At 41.3% G+C, this 23,710-nt stretch overlaps 1 protein-coding gene across 1 annotated transcript in view; it reads left to right on the forward strand.

The window, feature by feature from the left end:
- Window positions 1–54: 54 nt before the first annotated feature.
- Window positions 55–23,710, forward strand: part of ATP6V1A (ATPase H+ transporting V1 subunit A) — a 31,047-nt gene continuing 7,391 nt past the window's right edge. The window contains exons 1-12 of the mRNA XM_054189128.1: window positions 55–209; window positions 13,091–13,185; window positions 14,700–14,828; window positions 16,384–16,598; window positions 17,331–17,468; window positions 17,969–18,120; window positions 18,953–19,115; window positions 20,007–20,115; window positions 20,928–21,050; window positions 21,138–21,252; window positions 22,373–22,436; window positions 23,201–23,404. Of these exons, the coding sequence (XP_054045103.1) occupies window positions 13,104–13,185; window positions 14,700–14,828; window positions 16,384–16,598; window positions 17,331–17,468; window positions 17,969–18,120; window positions 18,953–19,115; window positions 20,007–20,115; window positions 20,928–21,050; window positions 21,138–21,252; window positions 22,373–22,436; window positions 23,201–23,404 (1,494 nt within the window). The 5' untranslated portion in view covers window positions 55–209; window positions 13,091–13,103. The remainder of the gene's footprint in view (window positions 210–13,090; window positions 13,186–14,699; window positions 14,829–16,383; window positions 16,599–17,330; window positions 17,469–17,968; window positions 18,121–18,952; window positions 19,116–20,006; window positions 20,116–20,927; window positions 21,051–21,137; window positions 21,253–22,372; window positions 22,437–23,200; window positions 23,405–23,710) is intronic.

A 23,710-nucleotide genomic window follows, 5' to 3' on the forward strand; every position in this document is an offset into this window, starting at 1 on the left:
CGGGCGCAGGCCCGGGACGGGTGGGGGAGGGGAGGCTGAAGCTCCTCCCGGAAGTGGGCGGGGTGGGCCGGCTCGCGCCGGGTGCTTCCGGCGTGGGCCGCGGCGCATGCGCGCGGAGGGGGCCGGCGTCAGCTGATCGAGCGCCGCTTCTGCCGCGGCCGCCGCCGGAGGAAGGAGTGGGGCTTCGGGTCTGCCGGCTCCGGCTGCAGGTGAGGTGTCTCTCCGCCACCCTGCCCTACTCCTGCCGCCCCCACCTCTCCCGAGGCGTGCCCGGCCGCTGCTCCCCTACCTCCGTCCCGGTACCTGCCCGGGAGGGGCGGCAGCGGCCTCCTCGCCGAGCCGCCTTCTGAGGGAGCGCGCGCAGCCGCCCCCCCCCCCTCCCCCAACGGCCGTCCCCCGCCTTGGAGAGCGCTCCCGGGGGGCGGCAGGACCCTCTAAAGCGCCCCTGTGGGAGCCTGGTGGCTCCTGGGTGGCGGGCAGGGCCCCCCGGCGGCCGACCTTCACCTCCTGCCCCGCCTGGCCTGGGGCGTGGTGAGGGCAGGAGGCTGTGCTGCGAGCGGAGGCCGAGGCTGTCCGCCTGCTCGGCTCTGACTGAGGCGAGATGTCCGCAGGAGGCCGTTCGCCAGAGGCAGAGCCCACCGGCGGCGGCCGTGCTGCTTCCTGGTCCTATTTCTCAGAGAGAAAAGGCCTGGAAAGCAAAGCAGCCCGTTGAGTTGGGTTTCCATGAGCGAGAAACATGTTGAGCATTCTCAAAGACACCCAACAAGATATCCCAGGGTTATGCTAGAATACATTAACAAGAAAAGCGGTAACAGCAGATGGGTTTCTGTGCCATCACCCCACCATCTTTGGTGGGCGGAACTGAATCTTTCTGTGCCTTGACCATAGCCCTGCAGTGAGCAAGCGGCATGGTTATGGAACAGGAATGCTGCTAGTGGCTTCTGACCGCAACTCTTCCTTAGTAAAAGGGCCCACCTGTTGTTTTGTAGTTGAAAATACTGATGGCAAATCAAATGCGTTTCCTATTCCTGTACCCAGTGACAAAATCCTGATTTAGATGAGGTATTCCAAACATCAGACTTGAAATTCACTTAAAGGCAAGAAAGAAGTTTTATGTGACTGGGTTCTGGATGATATCGTACACATTACAGATAGCTGTGAGTATATGACACGTATGTATTGAGATCTGTCCATTCAATGCAGTTGCCCAAAGTGATTTCTTCCTAAGATTTTACTAGCTTTTGTCAGAGAATTTGTACTCTAGCTGGGAATAAAAGCAATTTGGTGATAGTTTTATTCATTGTAATGCAATACTTCAGCAAAGTACACTGGCTATTTGATCTAGCATGGTGTTTCAAATGCTAATACCACTTGATGAAGTGGAAAGGGGGTGGAAAAAAGGGAAAACCTGCTGACAGCATGCTAAAGGTGGTTCATTAGCCCACCCATTTGTAGCACTGAAGTTAGAACTTGCCGAGTGCAGGTTGGCATTTGCCAGTGGAAGTTTGAATAACTGAGACAGATCCTCAATATACTGTAAGTTGCTGTATTTGTGCTGACTTCAGCACTTTGCAGGTCTGCGGCAGCTGAATGTTTGGCTTCTCTATACAGTACTTTTAAAGGCGTTTTCAATTATCAACAAGCATAAATATTTAATACTATCTATGTTTTATTATTTTCTGCTTAAGAATATGTGAAGTGAGATCAGTGTCTGCAGGTCTTTGAATTACCAATAATGTTGCAGATTACTTTTGCCGTGCTTGTCAGTTTATGATGTCAAGTCTTCCTGAAAACAGTTTACTTTCTCATGTGGGGGGAAAAACTAGGATTAAATTTATCAATAGGGGACAGAGCATGGCGTTCAGAAGTAATAAACCACCATGGACATCAACTTGAGAGGATGGAAAGGAGAAATTAAGACAATGTTGGAAAATGACTGCTGGTATCAGCTGACTGTTCAAATGGGGGTTGAAGTCTTGTGTTGCAACAGTAACACAAGATCTCAATTTCCTGTAAATGCAGCTTTTCCATTTTCCAAATCAAGAACTGTTTTCTACAGATAGTGCTATATTAGGGTTGAGCTGTGAACAAGTACTATTTGTTTAATTTTGTTTAATTTTTATACAGCGTTAGCTTAAATTTAGCTTTTATTTTGGTATAAGTATATATTAACTGTTTTGTACCTCACTAATCCTGACTTACAAAGTCTGCAGGCTTCAGTGTGCTTATATTGTCTGAATTTTTTCCCAGCATGACTTGTGCGCATTTATCTTCCAGACACACATGGGTACTGGTATTGCACATTGTCATCCAAAGCAACTACAGACCAGCAGATTACTAGATGATTCCCCTGGAGATACATTTAGAGGCACTAAGTTTCACTTCTTGTGTTCTGACACCATAATACTGTCTCTTTGAGTTCCTGAGCCCTAAAAATTCCTACTGAAGTTTTTCCCTCAAGCTTTTAAATTGCTTGTTTGTGAACTAAAGCTGTGTTCCTAATTGGACATAGCTGGCCTTTTAAAAAGAGTAAAAGGATTACAGGATAAACCTGGTTGATATCTTTGGTTACTCTGGCATTGACCAAAAAACGTTACGTGCTATTGCTAGCCAAGTAACAGGTGTTCCTTTTCTTTCTCCCTGTATTTTTTTAAAAAACCTCCATTGCCTGGATCTGAAATAGATTTTCTTTCCTCCATACTTATATCAGTGGTTGCAAAGAAAAGTGGGGGGTTTTAGGCTTGGAAATATTGAGGTATTGTTGAACAATGGTATCCACATGATTTTTTTAGAATGGAACTATACCAAGAAAAACAGAGGATGTAGTCAACTGGAATATCATGCTCGTTCACTCTTACTCACCATCTTAAAACATGTGACTTCTTTAGCCTTCCAGCAGGACAGAGAGAAATAAGGATCTACTACAGCAGAGGAAGCAGAATGAATCTAAACTTTTCAACCCTTTCTTCCTGTACAGATTAAGCCAGTAATCACCTAAAGGTTGAACATGCAAAACTGGTTTAGACTGGATCTTCTGATTGTCGTTGTTGTACCTTCTTTTATGTTCTGAAAAGGTTTTTTTTTTGTTCTTTTTGTTGTGTCCACTCCCTACTCCCCTTTGAAAGTGGATAGCTAAGTTTGTACTAAATCTCATGTTTGTTCATATCTCAAGGCAATAAGTTCTACAGTCTCATAAATGTTTTTGGTTTGGTTGCTTTATTTCATCTATGCTTTTATTTCTCCTGTTTTTGTCAAATTCTCCCAAAGTTAGATGTCCCCACTTCTTAGAAAGATCGACCATTTGCTGCTAGCTTTTTAGACTTCCATGTATCATATGGCTGCTGTAACAAGCTTTGTCTTATAACGTCTGTCTTTACTGAAATGATACACTTACTCTGAAAACCAGTAAGATGTATATAGATAAATGCTGAAAGTCACAGTCTAACAGACTTTGTTACTATCACTGAACCAAATGGCAAATGAAGATCAACTTTAGCTGCTGAATTTATTTTCTTGGTTCATCAGCTTGAATGCTTCCCTGAGCTTGTGTAACTGTAAATTTCAGTGTCACTGCTCACTCTCTTCAGAAATAATTTGTCTGGCAGTGGTCTAATACATGCATGGTGGTTGTTGGCAAGTATTTAATTTTGTCATAATTTACAGCATTTTGGAGAGTCCATTGTGGGTGTCTTAAAAAGTTCAAATCAGAAGTAATCAGGAAGTACTGAAACTAGTACGGGAATCTGCCATCGTGGCCATGTTTTTATAGCGCTGGGCTTTCTGCATTAGCTGTCTGACATCTGTTTAATCCTGAGAAGAATAATTTCGAAGACCATTGCTACCCCAGTGAGCTGAGACTTGTCCTGCTAAACAGTTAAATGAACTGCTGAAAAGAGAAGTGGTGTTCCTAGAGGGTATCTCTATAATGTGAAAGTCTTATCTTTGTCCTTCTTAATCAGTTGAAGATTGTTTGTATTGTAAGGATTCTCATGGCCAAGTTGAAGGGTTGGTGCACTGGTAAATTTCGACTGACCAGTCTCTCAACTGTCCCACCTAACTCTTTCTGCCAGATGATGTCCTGAGAAAAATGACGAAATCTGCAGTGTGAAGATGTAACGTTGCCCTCACTGTATCCTGTCTTTAGGATGCTATAAGCTACGCTCACGTGCTGGAGTTTGTTGTTGTTTAAGACTATGTAAAAGTCTATGCTGCTGGTCTGCATTCTGTGCCCTAAGCACGAAGAGCAGTCCTGTTGTGGTTAGGATGGCTGGGTGTGATGAGGGTTAGAAAGGTTATGGGGAAAGGTATTAGCTTTAGACAGAGAAAACTGTGCCTTTATTAAATAGTTTATTATAGTTGGAAAAAAGCTTTCGGGTATGCAAGTTTTCTTTAGCAGCCTGAAGAATTACTTGCCTATTTTTCAATATTTTAATCTAGCAAAGAAACTGCATCTTCCAAGAAGTTCAGTTAGTGGGACAAGCATTTGGTTATTCTCATTATTACGCTGTATCATTGTTTTGTTTCTCAATATGAAAGTAATACCTTAAAAAGCATCTCTTCAGAAAAAAAATGGTATTTCTGGCTAAACGCAGATAACATTGGTATGGACTTCTAAAAAGGCAATTCTATTATGTGAATTTCCTCTAGATCCTTGAGATCTTGAGGATTTTGTTATTGTGAGATAAATTTGCATCACCTTGTACGTATTCAGACAACCACCACAATATGTAGTTCAATCAATGTTAAAATTTAGTATGTTGGAGGGGCTCTGTCTGTTCTAAAGAAGCTGTAAATACTTCAGGTAATTGAAAGTAAAATCTCCAAATGTGACTTAACTTGCTTTAAAACATAAAGATGAAGTTTTCCATTATAGGAAAAGTCAACCTCAACTTAATTTCCTTTTACTGGAATCCAATGCCATATGTGTGTTGTGATTCCAACCAGGTGTTTCATTATACCGAAGTGCTGTAAAAGAGTACTTCTATCTGCTAGGGGTATTAGATCTTTCTCAAAGACGTTCATGCAAACATGCTCTTCAAACTAGTTGTCAAATACCTCACGTAATAAACTGAAGATTCCATCATATTTCTGCTTTAAAGACTCCTCTGGAAGTTAAGTGTAATGATGAAACTCTTATTCCAAACTTGTGCTTGCTATTTTAGCTATTACCATTAGGGACAAGAGGTTAGGTAGTGGTGAGGGTCATAGAGGAGCTGGTGTGTTTTAATGAGCCTAAAGTACTAATATGTTTCTGCATGTAAAACTGAGCCTGACTTACAAATCTAGAAATAGTTGTTTTATGAGATTGCACACCTTTTGTCCCTTAAATTAAGAATCTTTGAGTATTTGGAAGTGACTCTACTGAACTGTAGCCAAGTTTGCTGCTATAATTGCGTACAGCTTTGTGTTCGTTTCATTTTGATGTTTGTCATCTTAAAGGTTAGAGCAACAAGAAGTGTTTTGAGTAACAATGCCAAATGCACCTAAAAGTAGAGTGACTTTTATTTAATAAAAGCAAGGGTGGGTTTTAGCTTTGCAGTAATGTTAGTGAGGTTAGTGAAAACATTGCTCATCTAGAGGAAATGGCTGAGCATCGCACTAAGCAGATGGCTGCAGAACTTTTCAGCCCCTGGCAGTTAGATGACAGGATCAGGATAAGAAAAGAAGGCCACTGTGGAACACAAAAATGAATATTGTATTAGTATTATGTATTATGGCTTGGACCTCAGTTGCATTAGATTTTTCTTTTGTGTGAAAGTCTATCAAGCCAAAGAAGGGGCAGGATGGGTAACAGGCTGAAAGGACTGTCAAATTTTTCGCAGTAGGAAACTTGTGAAGCAGTGTAGCAAGTAAGAAATAAGGGAGGACTCATCTGTTTCCACCCCTAGAGCTCCTCTGGAGCAGCCTTCTGGGCTGAGAGGAAAGAATCAGTGTAGAAAACCCTATTATGGAAAACTCTGTAGCGTATAGCCAGTCGGCTGACGAAGATTTTTTTCGTGTGGACAATGTGGCTTTCTCTAGCAACAGGAGTATTTTAATTGATAAAGCTAGGATGTCTGTCAATTTTAGATATAGTGTGATAACTGGATTTCAAGTCAGAAGGATAGTCATCTACTGAGTTGATCAAATCTTCAGTGGGTCAAAGCAGTTATGTGATGAATGCCTTACCAGCCTTTCTATCTAGACTTATTGCTGCTGCTAACATCTTGGTCGTGTTCAAACACAGCTTTTTTTCTACTCCTGTTCTGGGCTAACTGGAGGCATCTCCCAAGTTTCTGAATAAAAGCTTGGATACTTGATCAACAGTTTGTGGTGGTGGTACTTCTTGCATAGGAGATTCTCTTATGCTGTATATATGTGTTAAATATAAATATATTTCATATATGTTGAGCTTGTGTGCCAGACATGTTGTTTGCTTGAAGTATCAGGCTCGTATGTATTGGCATACCCACAGGTAAGTCCCCATCTGTTTTTAGGAAGAAGGCAGTAGGAGTTTGTGTTGGGCTTCATGAATTACCATGTTGTACAGTCTCCCTTGGTAGCCATTGTAATTCCTGAAGGCATCAGACTTGAGGATGAGTGTGCTGTGTGGATAGCGGCATCATGATTCTGTTTCCTGTCTCTTTTTTTGATTACACCTGGATTTACCTGTATATGTGCTCTCATGTGAGAGGAAGGGGTGTTACAGCACCCAAGAACAAATTGTGTGAAAGATTGTCTTCTATGGTTGCAGATGGATCCACAGTATGTAGCTGAGCATCACTTAAGCAGATTCTTGACCCGTCGAGAGCAGAGGTGGCCTCAAAGCGCCCTGTGGTATACTGGAATTGTATGAACAATTAAATGGAAGAATGTTCGTATAGTTAAGTTTAAGAAACAATGATACTTCTAACTCTAGGCTTATGGCAAGAAGGTTGGTACAGTTACTTTCTCGATGTCTGTGTAAAGAGAAGACTAAACTGCATTATTGTGTTGAGCAGAGAAGGTGACTTCTGTGTGGTTTCCTTAGAGTGCAGATGATATAAAGTTGGAAGGTGTTTGACATAGCGGAGGGCTGTGCTGCCGTTCAGAGGGACCTCCACAGACTGGAAAAATAGGCTGACGGAAATCTCATGAAGTTTAACAAAGGGAAACGCAAAGTCCTGCACCTGGGGAGGAATGCTGTGCTACTGGCTGGGGACTGGCTGTCTGTAAAGTGTCTTTGCAGAAAAGGACTAGAGGTTCTGGTGGACACCATGTTGAACACGAGCTGGCAATGTGTCCTTGTGGCAAAGAAGGTCAGCACTGTCCTGGGCTGCATTAGGAAGAATGCTACCAGCAGGTTCAGGGAGGTGTTTTTTTTCCCCTTGATTAAGCTCTGCAGAAACCACATCTGGAGTGCTGTGTCTGGTTCTGGGTTCTCCAGTAGAAGGAAGACATGGACATAATGGAGAGCATCCAGAAAAGGGCCACAAAGACCACTAAGGGTTTGGAGCATTTTTCATATGAGGAGAGGCTGAGAGAGCTGGGTTTGTGTAGCCTCGGGAAGAGAAGGCTCAGAGAATCTTATTGTAAAGTATATAAATACCTAGTGGGAGGGAGCAAAGAAGATGGAGCTAGGCTCTTCTCAGTGGTATCTACTGAAATAACAAGAAGCAATGAGGACAAACTGAAATACAGGGAATTCCCTTTAAACATAAGAAAACACATTTTACTGTAAGGGTGACCGAAAAGCTCGAACAGGTTGCCTGGAGAGTTGTAGAGTCTTAATCATTGGAGGTAATCAAAACGCAGCTGGACATGGCTCTGAGAGGCTGATCTAGCTTGCTTTGAGCAGGGGATTGGAATTAGGTGATCTCCAGAGGTACCTTCCAACCTCAGCAATTCTGTTGTTCAGTGACTGAGAAATCTGGTGTAATTTTTCCTGCTGTATTATAATAAAATTATAACTCTGCATAGTACGAGGGAGCAAATTTCCTGAGAATACTATTTGACTTTCCTTCCAAGTGACCTGTGTAAGAGTGCTGGGCATGCTGTTCCTCCCGGGACAATATATCGGATTCTAGATGCAGAAATGTTGCCTAACTTCTGCATTTGTCTAGTAACTTAGGCACTGTATTTTTTTAATACTTCCTCTTAAAAATATCATCTGTTGGAAGGGGAACTATAAACCGTCCAAGTTACAGAAAATCGGTGTCAGTGATTATCCTGTTATTTATGAGGCCCTTGCAACACATCCTCGTATAGCTGGACAGCGAGACTTACGCACTGTACCAAAGTCTGCTCACATGAACACAGTAAACGTTGGCAGTCTTGATTCTAAAGCACGACTCAAATGCGATGCTAAGCTAGTTGTCCAGAGTGGGTTGTGATCTTTAGTATCCTGTAACATCTAGATTTTTACTAAGAGGAGGAGGACAGATTTTCTTTGGAAAACTTTATTTGGCTATGTTTTATTGTGTACGCCTATTAAATTTTCCTGGATATTGAATGTAAGGGCTTATATTCTGACTCCATTTTTCTACCCTAGGAAGTCAAAGCACATTAGTCTGTTTAAGATATACTGAAATCTATGACCTTAGTTCAAAATTACTCCAGCAGAATGAATCCTAGCCTTGGTGACTTATTAATGTAATGCTGCTGCTTCTGAATTGCTGGTCTTATGCTATTCACTACAGTTTTGGTTTGTATATTTTAAGCTTTTTGTGCCAATTTGATGTGTTGCTAATCCTAGGACTTGAAAAGATAGTCTTGAGAAGTTGTGAAGACTGTAGGAAACTCCTCAACTCATGTGGCTTCTGGGGGGAGAGCCTGCATAGCTGCTTGTCTTTTGTGAGACACGCAGGACAGCGTTGGTGCCTGTCGATCTTTGACAGCAGATCCTAGCAGCCACCTCGAGGTGGCACATCAGTCTGCTTTGCTCAGGTGTTGGATGTTGTGCGGTTGCATCAATGCTTTTGCTGACTAGAGGAAGGGATTTAAATTAGCAGAAGCAAGTCCCAGAAGACACTCTGCTTTGACAAGAATCAATACCTGTTCTACATACTCAAGCAATTAGTATTACTGTGTCTTCAGCACCTCCCTGTGCAGTCTCTTGTTAAACGGTTGTTCTGTTAAGCTCTTCCAGAACAGAGCATGGATATATTACACTGGAGGACTGGTAGGTAAATGGATTCCAGCAGAAAGCATGCTTCTCTCTTTCAAGGATTTTTAAGTAGTATTGTGTACCACTTGGGATGTCAGGATTATTTGCTTTGTAGGAGGTCCTTACTGTGAACGCTGAATGCTTCTTTAAATTTCTTCTGCTCTGTCCTGTGCTGTAAGGAGGGCACAGATGGGAGTTCAGCTGGGCTCTAGGTGGCTTCATTTGCTATTGCGGCATTCCTCGGTGCTGGTGGGAGAGAGAGAGACTGATGACTCATCAAGTCAGGTGGTTATGCCTCTGCTGTGTGTCAGAAATTTCTTTCCCCTCTGCAGCAGGCTTTCTCATCCCTCTGTGTAGGGGCACTAGAAGGACAATTATTTCGTAAGTGGTGGTGCTTAACTGCTGAATTCTGGCTTTGCTTCATTGGGCCTGTGGATTTTTGTTCCTCCCTGTTTCTGCAAAATAAGGTAAGAATCTGTGTTTGTGTGATAAAAATAGTCAGGGATTTCCTTCCTTGCTGTAAGAAGGATCCTTCTAAAAATCTCACTGGATTCTTAATTTTGAAGAGATCTTTGCGGTAAGGCAGTTCATCATGTAAATTCTGGGACTGACCAAATTTTTGAAGCAAAAACAGGGAACAGTAATAGAAAACAGGTTTCTCTGGCATTGACAGCAGGATAGTTAAATTTTGGGGGTTACTCTGTAGCCAAATTGCTGTGCTGGGGAGAAACCCAAGATAGAAAACTCAGGTCATTGGCCCTTTCTTGTTTAATTCTGACTATAAAATTGCTTTAGTAAATCACCTTGCAGTCCAAGATGATTCTGCAGCAAGTAATATTTTGATTTCTGGCACTGTTAGGCAGAATATGACCATGTTAGAGCTTAAAAGCGTGTTTAAAATCAATTGTTGAACTCTTTAAGACGAGGATGATTACTAACTTGTAAAGGATACAAGATGCATCTTTGCTCATAGGGGGATTAAAATTAACCTAATACCCTGTGTAGGTGTGCTAGTGAGCTTTGTAGGAGTGGATTGCATATAGTGCCTAATAACCTGTGTTGGCGAGATGCCTGTGAAAGGCTGTAGGAAGTCAGTGGATTTCTAAAACGGCTAGCTACCGCGGCTTCTGGGGTAAGTACATACTGTCTGCACACATATGATGTTATGTTCAGCAAATTCTGACATGCTTATGGGAATTTCATTTTATCTGAGTACTAACAATGAAGACATTTAACAGTGTAGGTAGGTAAGGCAACATTTCTACCCTCAAGGACTTTTCCATCTAAAATGAAAATCTGTAATACTAATACACAAGCACAAGAAAACTATGCAGAGACAAGTGACAGCATTTTTTGTTCTTAATTTGTATTCAATATTAAAAGATGTGTAGCCCCTTAAAAAAGAGGTCAGCTTGGCTGGGTAAGCACCGGCTTTTTAGACTGTGTGTACTTTGTTTGGAAGTATAGGAGGTGGCATAAAGAAAGGTGAGGAGTTCACTGCATCTTTGACACTTGGAGTAGTTAATAGGTATGTGTTTAAAAGCAGTTGGTGCAGATGCTAAAGATCAGGACAAAGGGTTTATTGGTGTGTTGCTAGGTGGTCTAGCAGAGGAATCACATTCTCTTTTAGTTGGCTTGGCCAGTGATTTGGGAAGGTGGAGGCAGGAAGAGAGAGGAAGCAAACCAGCCACAGGAACAAGAGAGGCAGGTACTGGCTGACAGGGTGTCATTTTAACTGCAGAATGACTATTCTGGGGTTCTTATTTGCGTCCCTAAAAGATAAAGCGTTGCTTCAAGTGGTGGTCAGCTGATCTGCAGGTTTTGGATATGAAGAAAAGTTAATTTAAATTGAAATGGGCCAGTGTTCTTCCTGCTTTTCCTTGCCTTTGTAAATTGACTTTTGTATGGGACCTTGTACTCTCTAATTGCCAAATGCCATCACTAGTTCAGTTATGAGAATTTGGTTTAGCTCTTCCTTTATTGTGCTTCTATAGAAGATTTTGGTAGTAAGACTCTAGAGATTGTTCTGTATCACGGTACGTTGAAGTAAATGTTTTGGGTGGATTTATAAGACCAGCTGCCTTTGTCAGTAAGATGAGTAATTGTGCTTGAATTTTGCAATGTTTTTAATTGTTAAAGGCAAAAAAGATGAGGTAGTTATGTTAGTCTGATCAGAACCAGCTCTTACCAGCTACTCAGGAACTGCAGATTGCTTTGCGAAAACCTCCCGTCTGCCATTTGTCAGAGGAGACTTGAGAAATAAGCAGTGAAATTAAAATCGTCTTCTGGGCCTAAACAACAGGCAGCTTAAAGGATAAAATTATCATTCTGGAGAGTAGAGGGATCTAACGGATATCTGACTTAGCCTTAGAGCTTGAGAGCAGTTAGCAGTTCCACTCCAGGCTGGTGGTGACTGAGTCATGATCAACTGTTGGGGTGGCTGTTGTGAAATGAATCAATGGTAGCCATGTTACACAATCCACTCCAGTGAGACATAAAGCCTACGAGAAGCTATTCCTTCAGGATGAATAAGAGTTTGGAATAATTGGAGATCCTTTTCTTACAGAGCAGAGCCACCAATTTAAAACACTTAGATTGGCAAAGAGGCTGGGGGGCAGAGGATTTGTAGTATAGTATTAAAAAGCTGGAGAACAGTCATAAGGTTTTAAGAATAGCAGATGTCAGCTACCTGCTGCTCCTGAAGAACAGGGAGAAAAGCATCCTTTAATGATGGTGGAAGGGGTGGCAATGTAGTTGTCTTCCTCATTGTACAGGTTTTCAAGCCTGAGTACGCCTTTGCGGCCTTTCAGAAGATGCCAAGTTCTGTTAAGCTTCTTGCAAGGACTGTGAGTGTCAACAGATGCCTCACATGGTTCACATCACCAAACCATGGGCTTCTGCTGGATAGACCCTATTGATATGCAGGGAGCATTGTATGCTGGGGCTGCTATACTGCACCTTTCACCAGCACTGTATTGTAAATGTGTCAATACAGTAGAAATGAGTAGAGAGTTGCCTTACAGTTCTCTAACACTAATGTTTCCAAGGTAACGCAAAGCACGGTAAGGGCTGACAAAGCAAACCATTAAATACTCTTATCGTCACCAGAAGCAGGACAGCCCAACTGTTGATTACAGGACAAATGGGGATCAAAGAGGTCTGTTTCTAAAACAGCTTTTCGTGTGCCAATTGTTTAGATTATCTAAACAGTTACTGGCAAGAGATTTTGGTGTTTAGCTGTTGCAAGTTCAGGTTTTTGGCCATTATTTAGCACAATTCTTCTACAATGCTCCATGGGTTTTGCTGAGAGCAAGAATGCATAATACCTAGCTGTGAGGCATGTAGAGAAGACTCGCATGTTTGCGTGCTGATACGTGTGAAAATGTATGTCTCTTTCTCTGAACATTCTGATTCAGCAGCTTGAAATATCAAAAAATAGAATTTTCACAATTAACAGTTGTAATATTGCCTTTTAGAGACTGGTGTCAGTAAAGCAGCCCTAGAACATTCTCTTGCTCTGTCTGCATATAGTAGCCTGGAAATCACTCAGAATCGTGGAAAACTCCATGTTTTGAAGGAGAGTGGATGAGATCTAGAAGACAGAAGAGATTCTCCATCGTTTAAATATCCTGTTATTGGGCTTTAAAATAGTCCAGTGGTGTTACAGCATTTTTGTAGTGTAACTGTTTTACTTTGTGGAGCATATTATGGAGTGATATTCCACCCCTGTGTTTCTGTTACAGGGGATGTTAGTTCTTTTGTTTGTTTAAATGAGTTACTTTTTAACTTTTTATAGCTTTAGTGTGGTGAAGGTACTTTATAGTGTGGTTAAGGTGCTTCAGGCTACACAAGTTCAGAATTCTTTCTAACTGGAAACAAGAAAAAAGCAAAGGGGAGGGAGAGGAGGAACCTATTATACATGTGTGTTCTTCAGGACTGACTCTTTTCTTTTTTCCTTCTGTACAGTTGAACAGGCAAAATGGACTTCTCTAAGCTACCCAAAATCCGTGATGAGGACAGAGAGGCTTTTGTTGGCTATGTCCATGGAGTCTCAGGACCTGGTAGGTATTATTTTATAAAGGAAATCATAGGTTCTGTTTCATCTAGTGTCTTGTTAATCTTGTTTGCTTGGAGGTGGAGAACTAGAGCTCTGGGTGAGGCTTTTTCTCTTTCTTTTTTTTGGGGGAGGGGCTTTTTAAGAAGGATCACTAACTTATAATATGATAAAATATTAAGAAATATACTAACATGATGTTACTGCTAATTAATCTTACGTAAAGATGTAATGAGCAGAAGCAGGGTGATTAATAAAAAGCAAATGGTAGTAAGCTTTCTGTGTGAGAAAAGCCACTTTGTCAGAAATCTGCAGGCCCAGTGTATTAAGCTTCTAAAATTCAGTTTGACCCTGTGCTCTCTGGAATACTCAGCCCCCTGCCAGTGTCAAGCTGTTACATGTTACTGCACTTTACTGGCTTTTCTGCTCCCTTCTGCATTCTCTTCAAATGGTGAAGGAAAGCACAGGAATGTGAGAACAGAAGAATAGCATTTATTTTTGCTAATGCAGCTTATTTGATGAATAAGAAACTCCCTTGGCTCGTGTCTACCCAAATAAATAGCTGTTCTTTAACTGCTAATTCCTTAACTGCAGAAGTGATACGTAAAAACAATTTTAAACTGATACAGTTTTTTTTTCCTGTAAAGTGGAAAATGTATTTTTGTGTAAATGTGAACGCTGTGTGCAAGACTGATATTATAATATAAAAGACATAATAAATTCTGTCCTAAAGCAGTTAGACCTCGCGTATGCCCTGCTGAAATCTAACTCAAAACAGTAGGAGGTTTCGGGCCCAAAACATGCTGTAAAACAGTCTTCATCTGTTGAAAGGTAATTTATGTGTCCTAAGATATACATCACTTTTATGCAAAATAAAATATCAAAGTAGTGTTTCCTTAAAAGCTTTGTAGATACACCACTCTAGATACAAGGGTATGTATTGCCTTTAGCAGGCATCTTGGGTTGATCTATGCATGGAGATAGTTTGTTATGTGAGCATCCGAATGCTACAAGGTAAACAGCAGTTTGAGTGACTTGAAAATGTTGGTCCCCAACCACAGGTTTACGTAACTACCACGTATCAGGTGAACTTTTGCCATTTTTCTTGTGTGTTTTAATTTAGTCAGATGGTAATGTGGCCCAGCTAACTGAAAGGGAGAAGTGCCTGGGTAACTTGTCTGTCAAAGTTCACCACCTCTCTAAATCCCTAAACATTTGCCATCTGTCAAGACGGATAAGTGAAATTACAGCATGAATTGTCTGTGAACTACTGTGTTCCGATAGTGTCCTCTTACTGAGCATAAAGGAACAGTGTGAAAAGCGTAGGGAAACTTTTCTTTTGGCTTTTAAGCTAGGAATACCAGGATTTGTGGCAGCCAAGTTATCCTTTTTGTGAAATCAAGAACGCGCTTCTGATTTGGGTAAATACCAAGCTTATGCTGTGCCATTCTTGCTAACTTCTGCTGACTAAATTTCCTGAGCTACAGGAAAAATATTCGCCTATGTGCCTGTCTTTTACAGTGGTCACAGCATGCAACATGGCAGGTGCTGCTATGTACGAGCTGGTACGAGTAGGCCACAGTGAACTGGTGGGGGAGATTATCCGACTGGAAGGTGATTTGGCAACTGTCCAGGTGTATGAAGAAACATGTATCCTTTTCACTGATCCATCTGGGCGTGCCAGACTCTGCAGTCCAGAACACGGTGGTGATTAGGGTGAAGATGATGAAGAAAGCTGACTGGGACCAGCGTTTGGTACTTACGATGCTGGCAGGCAGCAACATCTGTTCTGCACATCTTTTGTAAATTCTGGTGGTTTTGATGTAAATCTTATCTTGCTTGGCTGTGTACCAAGGAGACTTTTTTTTTTAGTTTTTATTTTAAGTGGAAATCAAATAATGTGTACCTTAGAATTTAAGTTCATTTTAATTTAAATATTACAGTTCTTTGTTAAGGAAGTTGTTTGACAAATGTCAACCATAAATGGCAAAACTACCAAGCAGTAATTGTTGCATTTTTTCTTTGCTTTTGAAAACTATGCTTGTATAACACTTAAATAGAAAATGTAAAGTGGGCAGGATGCCTTCCTCTGGGTATAGTATTTTGCCAGATGTCATAGATTACATTTTTGCTTCTGCAGTGTGCTTTACAGAATCTTGGTCCAGCTAGGGCGCAGCATGTATTCTAAAATCTAGTTAACTTTAAATATATTTTCTGTTACACATATGTGAGAGAATGTCAGAGAAGTCATAAAACTTGAAGCCAGACCTTTTTTCTTCTCATATTCTTTTAAATTTAAGAGTTGGCTCTGTGAATCTATAGAGGCTACGAAAAAGCCTGTGCTGGCTCCCAGAGCTTTGTTCAGGGTAGCTGGATGGTAAACTGATGACTAACTCCTGTCCGTACCTAATAATTTGTCATTTAAGATGGCATCATCGTTGTAATATCTAGTAGCCTTCCATCAGTACGTGGAACAAATTTGAGTATAGTTTACTTTTAGGTTCCTAAGAGATGAGAGGGCTCTGTCATAGGGCTCTCTGAAGTCAATTTGCATTTAATCTCTTGAGTCTTGCATAGGGTTTGGGAGGTTTCTTTTGTATTCTAGCAGGGCCTTTTGCCAAGCTGCTGGCCCTTTGCAGAGAATTCTTTTTTCGTCTTTGGAGCTTAGACAGTGTGTAGACTGGACAACTTGATATCAGAGAGGAGGGAAATAATGCTGGTCTTGGACAAACTCCCTTTAAAAATAGACTGCTGTCAAAAAGACCATGCAAGGTTCAAGGTCAAAATAGTTATGCTGTCTAACAAAATCTGAAGTGAAAAATTTTGTATTTCATAACATTGTCTGTCTTTAACAATCAAACCTGTTTTCTACGTTTGAAGATTTAAGAAATGCCTGACATTTTGTCATCCTGCTGCCTGGCACTCCAGTAAACTCATCGATATAGTTGACTTGAACTAATGATGATAAAGCAGAATACTTACCCCTACTTTGCCTCTCTGGAGGATGCGCAACTTTGTTGCTTTAGCCGTTCCAGCTTGAGTTCAGTATAAAGTATACATGCTTCTCAAATGATGATGCATAATATAGTCATAAAAATATTACCTTAAAGTCAGGTGGTTTAAGAGCATGATGTTGTTGATGTGGTGCCTTCTGCTGCCTTTCTTTCCCTTTCTCTGGATGGATTTTTCCTCAGCAAATCTTTAGCTGGTGTCTCTGTAGGAGATCCTGTACTCCGTACTGGCAAACCCCTGTCAGTGGAGCTAGGGCCTGGCATTATGGGAGCTATTTTTGATGGTATCCAGAGGCCTCTCTCAGACATCAGCACTCTGACCAAAAGTATCTATATCCCTAGAGGTGTCAACGTGTCAGCTTTGAGCCGGGATGTCAAATGGGACTTCACACCTTCCAAAAATCTGCGGGTAGGTTCTGACAAGCCTCTCGTCTCCTCTTGCTTCTCTACCCCCAGAGCTTGGAGCTGGAGCAGAATGCCAGTGACTGCTGGGAGCTATGGTTAATGCTGTATTAAGTTTGTGAAGGGGTAGTATGGGAAGGTAGCAGTGTATGAGAGTGAGGACTGCCTAGGAATTGCCAAAACTTCTTTAGTGTGGCTTACTGTGTGTTGCTGCTGCATATGAGAAACTTGCAAAGTTTTAACGTATTTGCAAAACCATAAAGAAGCGAGTGGAATTGCACTAAGCATTAGCAGGAGCAGGTGTTACCTCAGCAAAAAGAATGACTACAGCGCACATTTCGCAAATGGTAAAGATAGCCTTAGAGCTGGAAAGTGTTATGACTTTAGCCCTTGGCGGCATCTTTTTTCCAACCTTGCAGGTTAGCATATGCTATCCTTTCTCTACTTAACACATTTAGCTGGGAGGTATAAAAGGAACGAGGAAAATTCCTTGCATCAGTCAGTAATTGCTACTGTCTGAGCCTTGAAAGATGTCTGAACCCAGATAGTATTGCTAGCAATGTGCTGTTAGTGTAATGAGTTATGTAAATGGGCTACTGTGCTGTAACAGTGCATTTATAAAGGGAATAATCACAGTGCTAGACTTAATAGCTATAGTTATTTTATACAGTTCTTTGTCAAGGTTCTTTTAAAAAAGTGGAGTTCTCACTTATAACTAATAGACCTGTTCTGTTTTTAGGTTGGCAGCCATATCACTGGTGGAGATATTTATGGTGTGGTGAATGAAAACTCCCTTATCAAACACAAAATCATGCTGCCCCCACGAAACAGGGGTACAGTTACATACATTGCTCCGCCAGGAAACTATGACACTTCAGTAAGTTTTCCAAACAGCAGTTGCTGATATATTCCATGTCTCTTTCATAAGGCTGATGTGATTTTTCCTGTTCTGCATGATGCCAACTAGAAAGTGTTTCATGCAACAAGATGTCTGAGTTAATGATCACTTCTGCTACCCTGCCTGCAGGGATTACATGATTATCTTGTGCAGTTACTTTTTGTGTATATGGCTTCCCAATGGCACTCCAGTACGCCATGTTTGCAAACCTCTGTGGGGATCTACGGTATCTTATGAATATGTAAAATTCAGTTGCTCTTCAAAAGCATATTTTTAGTTCAAGCTTCATCTTCCACTATTTTTCCCCAGTAGCATTGTAAATATGGGAAAGAGCCTTCCTTCAGGAGGGGATGATAGTGTGTTGAGGTTCTGAGAAATCTGTGGTGATGTGAAAGACCTAGCTGTGCCAAGTAGTGGAGATGAGAATTTTCATGCTGGTCCAGTGCAGCTGTTTGCTTACTTCAGATGCTGTCTGTTAGGATGTTGTCTTAGAGCTGGAGTTTGAAGGTGTGAAGGAGAAGTTCACTATGGTCCAGATCTGGCCTGTACGTCAAGTCCGTCCTGTTACTGAGAAGTTACCAGCCAATCATCCTTTATTAACTGGCCAACGGGTCCTGGATGCCCTCTTCCCGTAAGTACTACCTTTTATTTTCTAGTATGTAAGAAATATCTCTTTTGATGGGGAAGCGGAGGGAGGAGGCATTAACATTTTTTTTTAAGGGCAGACAGACCCCAAGCTTTCACTATGTATCACAGCATAATCTGAAAAAAATTTTTAGCTGAATTCCTCATATTTCTGTATTTGACAGGAGGACCTACTAGTGGAAAAAGGAAGAGAAATTTAACAACACATTTCTAGTGTGTTAATCTAGAAAATAAAGGACAAGCATAAACTCAACATAATCATGCTAAATCTACAGAAAGGCTAGAACCTTCAAGCTTGATACCTCCATTTGAACATATAAGTAGGATCCCTTTCCATGGTCTTGAGGATGTATAGTTCTCAATGACTTTGAGGTCACTACTTATAAAAACTGTTGCACTTAACTGTAACACAAAATGCTCATTTAAGCAGCTAATTTTCAAGACATTGAATTAGTAATTTTGGTCCTAAGATATTGCGCTGCTTATTCTTATAATGCACAGCTAAGTGCAGTTGTTCTTTTCTTAGCATTTGCATTCCATGAGTGCTTCCAGCTGTGAAAACTGCTGTGTTTCAAGCCTGGAAGTCTAGCAGTTGTACCAGCTTAACTCATGTACTTCAAGGGCCGTAGAAGAAATGGATATTTATTTCCTCAGTCTTTTGGTTTAGTGAAATACCTCTTTGCTTCTCACCCAGAACACTGAATGTGACTCCTGTCACTCTGCTTTTAATTAGTGAGTTTTATTGGAAAACATAGTCTATGATGGGAGAGAGCTGTTCTTGAGTTCCTTGCAAATCAGAGTCCTTCTTCTTTTCTCAGGTGTGTACAAGGGGGTACAACAGCGATTCCGGGGGCATTCGGTTGTGGGAAGACTGTGATTTCGCAGTCTCTCTCAAAATACTCCAACAGTGATGTCATCATTTATGTAGGCTGTGGAGAACGAGGAAATGAAATGTCTGAAGTACTGAGAGATTTCCCTGAGGTTAGTATGGAGAATTCATGGAGAGTAAACCTTCTTGGGAGGACTCGCTATTGTACTAGTATTGTAACTAAATGAAATATCGTATTGGTAGAGTGGCTTGAAATGATCTTCTTGCCTCCCTGCTGTAAGTTCTGGCTGTAGTCGCAGAAATCCCTTGTGGCGTGTTCAAGAGTGATTTCAGTTGCCTCTCGCTAAACGTCAGGGCTAGTTTTTGGGTGTACCTTCTAACTTGTTTAAAATAAAGCCAAAACGAGTGCGAGGGTGTAATTTAACACAGTTATAAGCACCTTACCTTTCACTGGTAATGTCTCTAACTTTTCTAACTTAACCATGCATAGCAAATGCAGCATCTGTATTTACAGGGTGCAGGGTGGTGATACAAACAGTTACCAGATATTAGTTCAACATGTTAGGCTTTGCAATACCTGCTGTTCAGGTGCTTGTGAGGTTTTACCTGGGTTATGTTTGTGGTTTTATGTCCAGTTGTCAAAGACAAACGCGGATTGGTGTAGGTTAGGAAAAAAAGCTCTCTGATTCCTAACGGACCTATGACAGGCGGCTAAGATTTTTCGCTCTTCCAGCCTAGTAAGCTGAGAGAGGATAATATACTTCCTGATGCAGTGGATTTATCATTACTCATTTGAATGGGATCAATAGGGATATGCCAGTTGCAGAAGCTGAGATGAGGGTGAGGCATGTACGTTAAAGAGTTAAGCTCTGTGCAATTTGGAAGGCAAACCAGCATAATATCCTGAAATCTTGAATCTAGTCTCTGCGCTTGGTAGAGTGTCCTGATAGAAGACAAGTAATGTAGTAAAAAAACCAAACAACAAAAAATAAACAAAATACCTTGCTACTGTTACCTTTTTTTTTATTTTTCTTGTATTTTAGTTAACAATGGAAGTTGATGGCAAGGTAGAAAGCATAATGAAGAGAACAGCTCTAGTAGCAAATACCTCCAACATGCCTGTGGCTGCCAGAGAAGCCTCTATCTATACTGGTAAGACTTACAGGAGGCTGAAAAATGCTGTGTGAGCAGAGCAAGCCATCATGCTCTCGTATTTTCCGTTCCTGAGATGGTCAGTACCAAGAAATCTGCTTAGTTTCAGAAGTCAACCCTTTCAGGCTTTGCCTGCACAAAGTCCTAGTATCTTAATTGAATTTGGCATGCTTGTATAGAATTATGATTTCCGAACACTGAGTAAATTTTGCTTAGAAGGTGAACTTACTGCACCAGCTCTCATGTAGTTTTTCTCCATGTGTTAATTATGTAAGCCTTTGTGAATATTTTTTTGCTGACAAGTACAGCCGCTTAATGGGCAGGAATAGTACTCTCTGAGTTGGCAGGCTTGTCTTCTTTCCTTTGCAGTCTTTAAAAATTTTTGTTTTTTTTAAATTCTTTTTTATGGTAAGTTGTCAGATAACTAAGATAAAACATGACCTTTTCTCACTGTTGTATTCTGGTTGTTTGAAAAGGGAAGGAGACATTTTACAGTAAAAAGAGGCTTTGTTTGTAGTTTCAGTGAGGCAGAGAGTAGCATCAGTGACATTGCCGTGTCTCTTCAAAGAAATACACAGGGATGTAAGATGAGCCTGAGTGGATCATAAGCAAAAATGGGGAGAGTGAGAAGAAATAAACAAAAAAAGACAGCAAGGTCATGGTCTAACGGGAAGAAAGAGTAACTTTCAGTGTCTATTTCCATCAAAATGTAAACTTAAATAATTTGGCTTATTTGCAACTCAGTGACAACATACAAGCATAGAATTCCTTGCTGAACTGTATCCTGCAGCATGCTGTTGTCTTTGTTCTAGGAATCACGCTGTCCGAGTATTTCCGGGACATGGGCTACCATGTCAGTATGATGGCAGACTCTACTTCCCGATGGGCTGAGGCCCTCAGAGAAATTTCAGGGCGACTGGCTGAAATGCCAGCTGGTGAGTAGTCTTTTCTCAGTCTGGTCTTGTTAAATACACCCTTTACACTCTGAGCCTTTGACTCAATTTCTGTGTCTTGGTTTGCAGACAGCGGTTATCCAGCCTACCTTGGTGCCCGTCTAGCCTCTTTCTACGAGCGAGCTGGCAGAGTGAAGTGTCTGGGAAATCCTGAAAGGGAAGGCAGTGTCAGCATTGTTGGAGCGTGAGTGTTGCATTTCTTTGCGTTGGCTGTCGTTCTTCCTCTGTGTTTTTGTATGTCAAAGTACCTATTTTTCAGACAAAAAGAAAGTCTTGTCACTCTGTGCAGCTGCAGAACTAAAAACATATGAATGAGTAGGTAGATATGTAGTCTCTGTTCACCCAGAACTACTGCTAAATTGTGCGTGGGGGCAGAAAGAATGAATGTGGACAGGTAGTTCTGTGAGGTGTGGAATCACAATCACTTGCAGCAATTGGAGTAAATGGCTCAGGGAAGAATGTGGCTAGAGCTGTCACTGAAAACTTCGTCAAACCATGCTCAGAGCGGGAGAGAAGGGGCAGTTAGAGCAGCAGTGTGTGCACTTGGGGGCATAATGAATCGTGATTCTCATGCTTAAATAGAAAAGAATTACAGGGAGCAGCATATCTAAAGCTGTGATGGGCTATGAAAAGCATGTGGTCCCCAGACATTCTTCTAGGCTATATTGATTTGTATGTCATACTGTGGGTAAAGTGAATTTCCCCACCGACACGTTTTCAGGAGAGCCTCTATAATCTGCAAGAACACCTGGAGTCCATTCTTTGTTCTGCTTAATTCTGCTCTCCACAACATGCATACACAAACACATTGTGTTTTTTAGGTTGGAAGATTATTTTTATCTCTGGGAAGGCATGTGTGAAGGCGTTAAGCCCAAATGAAGTTGAAGTAGTTATTGTATAGGTACATATCGGAAATAATTTCAAATTGGAATATTGTTTTCTATAAAATAATCATTGCACTGTGTTTCACGATGTCCTATCAGCACACTTGCTGAATCTGTTCCACCCAAGATAAGTTTGATAAGCCAAGCCAGAGTTACTACCTGGAGCTAAAATGACTGAAATCGTACCTGGATAGTGTCAATCAGTCACTGATATAACTATTTCTCATGGTATGCTTGATATTACACCTGTGTGGGTATGCGTCAAACACTTTCTGCAGTGGAAGCTTGCAATCTGTTACTTGAAATTGTGTTGACTTTTCTGGTTTCTGTGATCATGGAGCTGTGCAGTCATATGTTTGGTACCTCAGTTTAAATTGTGAAAGCAATTCTGATAACTTTTCCTTATCTTTTCCTGCTCAGTGTCTCTCCCCCAGGTGGCGACTTCTCTGATCCTGTCACATCTGCTACTCTGGGCATTGTTCAGGTATGTCCCACAACGTTGCAGCTCTTCTATCTACTTTGTTAAACTCAAAATTATTGTGTTTCAGTGTATTTGTGCCAGCGGCTGGTGTGTGATAGCTTTGATTTGACACAGGCAGCTTTGTAGAGTGCTTTGGAAAATATTCCAACAGTGTAAAAGGTGACCTTATGAGACGGTCTCTGAACTGATGTGTTTGAGATCCCTTTGGAAGAGGGAGCGAAAGTAGCAGTTCTTCCAACACTGATTGCTCAGGAATATCTGTGTACTTCCTGATTGCTGCCCATTGAGCTTCACTTCAAATGTGGCTGGTCTCAGCTCAGATGGAAGGTGAACCACTCTCAATAGGTACATTGAAACCACGAAAAAATCCTCAGAGCAGCTGACTGGGAGAAGAATGTCCTGCAACTGACTGCAGCCCTGTTTTGGTAAAAGGAGTTACATCTAATAGGGCTCCACTTAATTAGACTCCAGTATTGTCTTTATTACAGCTAATTTCTCCTTCATGAGGAGTCTCAAGCTGGGTAAGTCTGAACTCAGCTTAAAAGATGCATCATTTTTTGAGAAGTGTATTTGAAAGTCACTGTTATGGTTAACATAAGGAAGGCTTTCTTTTTCTCTCTGAAGCTTTCATTTGTGATAACTTTTGCCATGCTGCATTTGCTCAAAATTACTTTCTTTATTGGTTTGTTTGGTTTTTTTAATTGCCTTCTATTATTTTGGTTCACTTTTGATTTGGGACACTGGTTGATCATTCTGGCTTCTGACAGGTTTTCTGGGGCCTGGATAAGAAGCTGGCGCAACGCAAGCACTTTCCCTCTGTCAACTGGCTGATCAGCTACAGCAAATACACGCGTGCCCTGGATGAGTACTACGACAAGCATTTTACAGAGTTTGTCCCTCTCAGGACAAAAGCCAAAGAGATCCTACAGGAGGAAGAGGACCTTGCAGAGATAGTGCAGCTTGTGGGGAAGGTGAGTAACCAGCTGCGATGAAATCTGATGTCAATGAGCCATCGTCCATTGCCTTACTGCTAGCACAGGCTTTTGACCATGTCATAGACCAGACTTGATGGATATTGCATTATGCAAAAAAGGCAAATGGTCACTGGGAGACGTTCAGACTCTCCTGCCTCTAATCGTGCATTATTCCAACTTTCTTACATGTTGTTTGACTTTTAATGACAGATACTTTTTTAGATTTGATAAACGTTAGCTTGATGCTACTTTTCTCATGTGAATTGGATTGCGGGGTATCTAATGCTGTAGTTAAGAAACTTG

The sequence above is a fragment of the Rissa tridactyla genome, chromosome 1, assembly GCF_028500815.1.
Source record: "Rissa tridactyla isolate bRisTri1 chromosome 1, bRisTri1.patW.cur.20221130, whole genome shotgun sequence".
Lineage (NCBI taxonomy): Eukaryota > Metazoa > Chordata > Aves > Charadriiformes > Laridae > Rissa > Rissa tridactyla.